Source organism: Phanerochaete carnosa (genome assembly GCF_000300595.1).
Source record: "Phanerochaete carnosa HHB-10118-sp unplaced genomic scaffold PHACAscaffold_122, whole genome shotgun sequence".
NCBI classification, from domain to species: Eukaryota; Fungi; Basidiomycota; class Agaricomycetes; order Polyporales; family Phanerochaetaceae; genus Phanerochaete; species Phanerochaete carnosa.
In genome coordinates, this window is record NW_006767749.1 from 1 (window position 1) to 7,454 (window position 7,454).

Here is a 7,454-nt window from a genome sequence, read left to right on the forward strand (position 1 = left end):
CCCATCCTCCTGATGCTGGTGTGTTCGGTGGTAAGCATGGGCGCAAGGACTTGAAAGAGAAGAGGCCGGGTTGGAAACTACAGACGCATCCGGCTCCAGGTTCCGCCGAAACAACGCACGTTCCCATCAAGCAGGACGCCAAGGCCCTGCTACGGCGCCAGGCGCGGGATAGGCGTCGAGAGGAGAAGCATAAGGCCCTGCTGACCCGTGCCGAATCCAAAGTTGTGCTGGACGGGGCAGATGTCGGACAAGACGAGACTCTTCTTCCTGTGCATCATGTCAACGTTGATGTCTTCAAGCTTGCAGACGAGGCTGCGAACTTGACTGCAGGTTTGGGGAATCTTCATGTTATAGTCGAGTCCGCCGAGGTCGTCGTGGATGAAGCACCGACGCCGGAGTTCATTCCTGCAACGCCAGCCCTCTCCGACACAGTAATCTTGGGTGGATCCCCCTCTCCCGCTCTCACCGAAGCGACGCTCGTGGACATCGTTGCAGACGCTCCTCCCCTCGGCGCTAAGGAACCTCGGCTCATCGTCGAGGCTCTTGTCGTACGCAAGATGTCTATTGACGAAGGCTTCCTAGACTTCGGCGGCTTCTCCGTGATATGAAGCTTCTTCCTCTATGCTCTCTCCTTATCCACAGCACCTGTACTAATACCATCTTTCTCTGGACCCTTGCTCGTGTACCATCACCGATTTTCCTCATGTCTGGCTCCTTCATTATCCCTGCTTATATCGCTATGTGCAAACAATTATTGGTCAAGAGTACATATTACTGGCTACATGCAGTCCCATTCCTCACCAATGTGTACGCATACCTTACGAATGCAGCGCAGGCTTCTTGGTATCGTACGTCTTCTTTCGGGCGGATTGATCCTGGAAGTCTATAAGGTAATTCTTCTTGGATCTACAGGTTCTTTTTTTCTTACGTCAGAGCGTCGCATTCAGATATGTATCATTTCTTGACCAAGTATGGCCGGAGTGGCTGTGGCTGGGTGACGCAGTGCGCCGGCATTCTCATCATCGATATGCGATGTGTTCGCAAGGCGGTATACGTTCTTCTCGTTCGTCACCTTCAGCACTGGCGAAGCAAAGCGTCAGCGCCAGGGCTAGGAGTGTATTCACCAGACCGCGCAATGCAGTGCAAGTCTTCAAATTCACTCAAAGCCGATCCTTTCATAGCACTAAGCCGCGCGCAGCCGTAACAATAAACGAGCTGCCATTCCGTTGAACAACGCGAGCTCGGTACTTAAATGATGGTTGACTACCGTACCTGGAAGATACATATGCGACAGCTCCTTTTCGACGATGTGCTAAAGTGTCGCCGCTTGTCTGCTCCACGAGTGAACAACGGCTGAATATCCTCGGCTTTGGGTAAGATGTGTCGTCCGGCCATGCTACTAGTATCAAAATATCTGACATCGTTTCATTTCTCCCCCGATATCTCTTTTACACGCTGGTATTTATCAGTTATCACGCATGTTGCTGTACATTGTCATGCATGCTCTTCCTTTGCTTGTATGGTGACCTGGTCGCAAGATTAGGTTGAGCGCTAGTCGAAGCAAGATAATCGGATGAGATGAAAGACGCAGATGGCCAGAGCCGACATCGCCATCCGCACTGGGCCGGTGGCAATGCTCGCGCTGTGTACTAGCCATCTCGCTTGCGTGGCCGTGAGTGCACCACCTTTAAGCTGAGTACCTATCTGATACTGCAGCTTCAAGTTTCGCCCAACTTGCCTCCTTCTCGATCAGCAGCAGGTCACTTCAGCTAGTCTTACATAGGTCTGATGATGCTCATCATGTTCTGCTTGTAGATCAATCAAATTTGTTACAACAACGAAGTGCCGCAAAGAGCGGCGATAGGACTGAAGGAGCCTAAGAAATGTCGCCTGCGACTGCTGCAGACCTCCCGCCGGAACTCATAGACAGGATCGTCCGATGGTTCTGCAGCCTCTACGTGTCCGAATTTGAAGACCCCGTGAATGCAAGCAAACATGAGCTCGGCCTACTCAGCCTCACTTGCCGGCATTGGGCCTATCTAATTCGGCGCCATATCTTCGGCGAGCTCACGCTCCGCACAAGCCAAGATCTGGACACATTCATGGAGCTCATCGACTCTCCAGTGAAGGTTGAGCCAACCATCATCAACAGCCTCAGTAATCTTATCCTTGATTACCGCGGTCCTTGGGTAGAGCTCTGGATCCATCGAGTATATGCCGGAATGGCTTCTAAGTGCGGAGTCGATGCACTACAGGTACTTGACAGCGGCGGGATAACTCTGCGTCTTAGCGGTGTGTACCGCCGTGAAGACAGCACTTTGGACGACAAATATGCACCCACCACCTGGTGCGAGGGCCTCCCAAAGTCGCTTCCCGGAACCATGTTCCACATGGAAACGCTCGTCCTCTGCGACCTTCGTTTCCACAGCACCGCGGGGCTCTTGCGCTTCATCCAAGGCATCCCATCTCTGGGAGAGTTGAGCTGCACGAAACTCAGGTTCGACAAGGACATGCCCCCGCTGTTCACAGATCGCCACAGACGGGCTCGAAACTGCCTTCATCAGGTCCAGGTTACAGAATGCGGCTCTTCCAGCGATGACCTCAACCTTGCTGTTTGGATTTTTCGTATCCAGACCCCCCACGGGCGATTCAAGCCTGTAATACGGGATCACTTCTCACACTGGAACGCCCTGCACGAAGCTGCGCGTTCAATCTGTGGCAGTTCTACCTTCAAGCGGATCAGCTTAGTCCCGCAGATGCACATGGACCCACCCGGATGCGGTAAGTTTGTACAGTTACAGTCCCCTCACTCGTCTCGCAACTTACGCCCCCAGATCTTTATGTCCACATGCTGGACTCGCAGGCGGCCGTCAGCCATGAGTTATGTGTTCAAGTGCAACTCCCCCCAGACAGCAACTCCACAGTCGCCATCAAGACCTTAACGTTAGAGTTCCACCGCAGGGCCAAGGCCGATGATGTCGCCTCGATGGACTGGCGGGCTATTGAGCAGGCCGCTCTCGACATGCACCCCTCAGAGAAACTGTGTATCTACGCGCTCGCACTTCCAGTGTTCGAATGGTTTCTCGACGCCATGCCAGCCGGGAGGGTCCTTCCCCAGCTCCGTCACCCACGGGATGTCGAGATTGTGCATGGCTACCCTCCTTTCGCGAAAGCGCCTCCTAGGAAGGACGCTATAACAGCCGAGAAGATTCTCCACGCTCCCTCGACCTACACCGTCGACGGACAGACCGTCCAATTGAAACGCCCGCAGATCATCCACCTCGCAGGGTGCACTAGCGATGTGAAAAAGCAGGCTTTCCTTCGCGAGGTTCTCGCTTCCAGCCAGGATAAGCTCCAACAGCCGCAGATCGACGGCGCGCCCACGTCATCTAAAGGAACCGCTGTGGTAATTCCGTTCCGTTAGCCAATCAGAGAATTTGAACTAACCAGCTCGACATGTTAGATCTTGCCGAGTTTACGCCTGTCGTGGGGCAGAGCCCTTTTATTCCTTTTTCTTTTTCTTGTTGGCACGCTTTCTTTGCATCTTTGGTTTGCTTGAGCGCTCTCTTCAGTACGAGGTCTTCATCTTGCGTAGATAGTGTGTAGATTTGTTCGTGCTTTTGTGAGTCGTTTGTATTCCGCGTCAGGGCACTTCCTCCGCTGTCGCAAGTGATAATGTTGGGCATTACTCATTGCATTGATAGCCGCCTATGATATCCCACGATATTCGAGCGCGATCCCAAGGCTGTCGCAGTTCGTCCGCAGTGTCGCCTGTGACTGCTGTGTAAATACGTACATATATGTGCGCGTATGTCTGCTAATATGCGCGTACAGCTTCACTCTCTACGATATCGTCTATTTTGTTTATTTTTCCGATACCAACCTCAGCTTCGGGCGCGGGCGTGTCTTCAGCTTCAGCATCCGTCGGGAGATTAGATTCGGCGCTAAAACGAGATAAGATGAGATGACTTTCTGGATGATAGATATTGAATCTTGTGCCTTCGAAGTTCGGACGTTGCCGTAAGGCGAGGACGAGACTCGAGCTACCCAATGATCCCACCTGTACAGTCGTGGCACGTTTTCAAGCCAGACACCTATTTTATATTGCAAAACACCCTTCAGCCTGCTCCGACTGTCTTTTTCGCGGCAAGTCACTTCGACTCGGACTCAGGCTGTCTGGCGCTGATCTGATAATTCTCACCATGCTTCCCTTGTAGATCATCCAAAATACTGCTAGGGCAAGGTGCTATAGAGGGAGACAAAACGACCGAAACAACTTAAGAGATGTCGCCTGCGACTGCTGCGGATCTCCCGCCAGAGCTCATAGACGACGTCGTCCGATGGTTCTGCTGCGACAAGTTGCAAAACTTAGGCCTATACGGAGATTGGCTTGGCGCATGCAAACAAGAGCTCGGCCTGTTCAGTCTTACATGCCGCCACTGGGCACGCCGTTGTCGGTTTCATATCTTCCAAGATCTCACGCTTCGTACGCGCGAGGATCTAGATACGTTCCTCGAGTTCATTGATCCTCCAGTGAAAGTCAAGCCAACGATGATAGACTGCCTTCTACAACTCAACATCAGCTACAGCGGACCCTGGTTGGAACCCTGGCTTCATCATGTATACGCTGGAATGGCCAAGCGCGGAAAAAAAGCGGTCCAAGTGCTTTACGAGCGAGGGATAGCTCTGCATCTCAGTGGCGTCTACCGTCGTCAAGATAGTGTTGCAAACGATACATACGCTCCAACATCTTGGTGCGAAGGCCTCCCAAGGTCGCTCCCGGGCTCCATGTTCCCCATAATCAAGCTCAAGCTCTGCGATCTACACTTCCACAGCACCATGGAGCTTCTCCGTCTCGTCCAGAGTATTCCTGAGCTGCATGAACTGCACTGCACGAGGCTCAAGTTCGACAGGAACATGCCGCCGCAGTATACCAATCGCCACAGGCGGGCTCAAAATTTCCTTTATCTTCTTCAAGTCACGGAGTGCGGCTCCTCCTACGATGACCTCGACCTTGTTTTCTGGATCACTCATGTCCAAGCTCCTCATGGATTTTATAAACCGTTGCTTCAGGGTTCCTTTTCGCAGTGGGATGTTCTTCATGAAGTAGCGCGCGCGATTTGTGGTCCTTCAATCCTCAAAAGGATTCGCTTACGCCCACAAAAACTTTTAAACCCCCCTGAATGCGGTGAGCCAATGATATGACGCTATCATCTACAACCACTGGTCTTAAACGGACATTCCTAGATTTAATCGTCGAGATGCTAGAGTCGGACGAAGTCACTAGTCACGAAGTTGAAATCAGTGTGCAGAGCCACCCAGATAGCAGTGTTTCGGCTGCCATCAAATCCATGGCATTCAGGTTCTTCCGCCAACTCAAGATCGACGACGTCTCTTCGATGGACTGGCGGGCCATTGAGCAGGCCGCTCTCGATATGCGCCCACAGGAAAAAGTGCGCATCTACGTCTACGGGCTCCCTGTATTTGAATGGCTCCTCGACGCTGTATCGTCCGGGAAGATCCTTCCTCGGATTTGCCACCCCCGCAGGGTCGAGATCCTGTACGGCTCTCCTCTCGTGAAAGGCTTTATAACAGCCGAGAAGATCCTCCGCGCTCCCTCAATTTACTCTGTCGACGGACAGACCGTCCAGTTGAAGCGCCCGCAGATTATTCGCCTCGCGGAGTGCGCGGACGATAAGAAAAAGCAGGCTTTCCTTCGTGAGGTCCTCGCTTCCAGCCAGGATAAGCTCCAACAGGCGCAGATCGACCGCGCGCCCACGTCATCCAGAGGAATCGCTGTGGTGATTCCGTTCTGTTATTTAGCCAGGGTATTTGAACTAATCAGTCCGACATCTTAGGTCTTGCCGAACTTACACCCGCCTTGAGGCAAAGGTCTTTTATTTCTTTTTCTTTTCTTTTCGCACACTTTCTTTGCATCTTTGGTTTGCTTGAACTCTCTCTTCAGTACATAGCCTAGAAGCTGCACAGACGCGGCGAAGATTTACCTGTGCTCCGTGTGGCTCGTTTGTGCTCTCCATCAGGGTATTCGCTCGCAATATCGTTTGACTGCTGCATCATAATGTACAATAAAACAAGGCGGCGGGTTTGTGATCCCCGTCTTATGTGCTGCCCAAGTGCAAGTCATCAGCCTGTGATCTGTATGTCCCTATGCCCGCGAGTAAACGATGTCTATCTTTATGTGTGTGCATATATACCCATTAGTCTATTCTATCTCCACCGGCAGCCCGAACCCCCGTGATCCCGTATTAAATCCATGAAATCGTGTAGTGCACGTACTCGACCTCGCCACCACCGCCCCGGGCGAAATCCTCGCAAGCCAGAGTCTCTTTCGCGACGATGCCCAGAGCGCTCCGGAAGGGTCCGCCATCAGGCGAGGACTCTGTTCCGCCATGCACATCGAACGCGAGAGGGAAGACCTCCTCGACGCTGTGCGACTCGGCGGCGTGTGTCGCCCGGAGCGGGATGACGAGGTGGAGCTGCGGGCGCAGGCGTGGGTCGGAGGAAGCGAGGGACGCCGTGGTTTCTGTGGGAGTCATGCGGAGCAGCGTTGCGACGCAGGACCGGATCCAGCGCGCGTGCTCGAGCTCGTAGACGATGTCGGCGCCGAGGACGACGTCGAACGGGTGGTCGAACGGCGCGAGGAGAGGAGGTGGGGACGCGGCGGCGAACGTCGACCAGTCGAGGGCGTGCACGGACATCGAGACTGCGGAGTCGCCTTCGACGAAATTCGACGTGACGTTGTTGCGCAGGTTGGAGAGCACCGCCGGGTGGAAGTCTGTGCAGACGATCTCGGCGGACACGCCCTGTGCCTGGAGCATCTTTCCGACTGTCAGCCCCACGAGACCTGTGCCGGCACCAAGTTCGAGGACCCTGAGCGATCTTCCAGAGGCGATGTTGATGCCGAAGTCTGACGGGGACTGCACGAGCAGGTCCGCCATGAGGCAGGCACCGCCCCATGTCTGCGCGCCGACCGAAGCGTAGTCTTGGTTGTTGAGCGGGAGGTCCGTCAGCTGGACCCGGACGTCTACGCCGCCGACATGGTCAAAGACAAACAGGCGGGAGCGGGTCCCGGCGGATGCGGTGCCTGCGCAGAGGGCGAGCAGGCCCGCCGCGTCCTGGACGAGCGCCTCGGCATTCACATCATCAGCGTCGAGTTGGTCCGCGCGCGATACCAGCGCGGTCAACCAGCGAATTGCGTACGCGCGTTCGTAACTGTCAGCGCACGTCGTGTCGAGATGCGAGGGCGGCGGCGGGGCCTGCGTGGCGTCCGGAATTCCGCGGCGACAACTTGTCAGGGAGGGAGATGTACATTGACCGGTTGCTAGCCTGCGGTATGAGCGGAAGTTTGGGCGGACCTCAGGGTTATAGAGCGAGTCAAGGTAGCCAAGGGCCGCGCGGAGATCTAGGAGGGAGCTTCGCTGGATTTTTGTGAT

General features: G+C 54.3%; 5 protein-coding genes across 5 annotated transcripts; 4 read left to right on the forward strand and 1 right to left on the reverse strand.

Annotated features, from left to right (window-relative positions):
* Window positions 1–12: 12 nt before the first annotated feature.
* Window positions 13–608, forward strand: PHACADRAFT_202107 (uncharacterized protein; the record flags this gene model as incomplete). The annotated part of the gene is made up of 2 exons (XM_007402363.1): window positions 13–22; window positions 100–608. 2 exons carry the CDS (start codon window positions 13–15, stop codon window positions 606–608), a joined length of 519 nt encoding a protein of 172 aa, XP_007402425.1.
* A 309-nt stretch (window positions 609–917) lies between these two features.
* Window positions 918–1,259, forward strand: PHACADRAFT_265898 (uncharacterized protein). The gene has a single exon (XM_007402364.1). It carries the CDS (start codon window positions 950–952, stop codon window positions 1,202–1,204), a length of 255 nt encoding a protein of 84 aa, XP_007402426.1. The 5' UTR covers window positions 918–949; the 3' UTR covers window positions 1,205–1,259.
* Window positions 1,260–2,813: 1,554 nt separating this feature from the next.
* On the forward strand, window positions 2,814–3,446 carry PHACADRAFT_265901 (uncharacterized protein). Its single transcript, XM_007402365.1, has one exon. The coding sequence runs from the start codon at window positions 2,849–2,851 to the stop codon at window positions 3,422–3,424; it is 576 nt and encodes a 191-aa protein (XP_007402427.1). The 5' UTR covers window positions 2,814–2,848; the 3' UTR covers window positions 3,425–3,446.
* Window positions 3,447–4,284: 838 nt separating this feature from the next.
* Window positions 4,285–5,885, forward strand: PHACADRAFT_202109 (uncharacterized protein; the record flags this gene model as incomplete). The annotated part of the gene is made up of 3 exons (XM_007402366.1): window positions 4,285–5,188; window positions 5,248–5,801; window positions 5,859–5,885. 3 exons carry the CDS (start codon window positions 4,285–4,287, stop codon window positions 5,883–5,885), a joined length of 1,485 nt encoding a protein of 494 aa, XP_007402428.1.
* Window positions 5,886–6,222: 337 nt separating this feature from the next.
* On the reverse strand, window positions 6,223–6,972 carry PHACADRAFT_265902 (uncharacterized protein). Its single transcript, XM_007402367.1, has one exon. It carries the CDS (start codon window positions 6,957–6,959, stop codon window positions 6,267–6,269), a length of 693 nt encoding a protein of 230 aa, XP_007402429.1. The 5' UTR covers window positions 6,960–6,972; the 3' UTR covers window positions 6,223–6,266.
* Window positions 6,973–7,454: the final 482 nt, after the last annotated feature.

What these genes read in the sequence shown, in the direction of transcription:
- PHACADRAFT_265898 (XM_007402364.1), top strand. Translation starts at nt 950, where the DNA reads ATGTATCATTTCTTGACCAAGTATGGCCGGAGTGGCTGTGGCTGGGTG.
- PHACADRAFT_265901 (XM_007402365.1), top strand. Translation starts at nt 2,849, where the DNA reads ATGCTGGACTCGCAGGCGGCCGTCAGCCATGAGTTATGTGTTCAAGTG.
- PHACADRAFT_265902 (XM_007402367.1), bottom strand. Translation starts at nt 6,959, where the DNA reads ATGGCGGACCTGCTCGTGCAGTCCCCGTCAGACTTCGGCATCAACATC.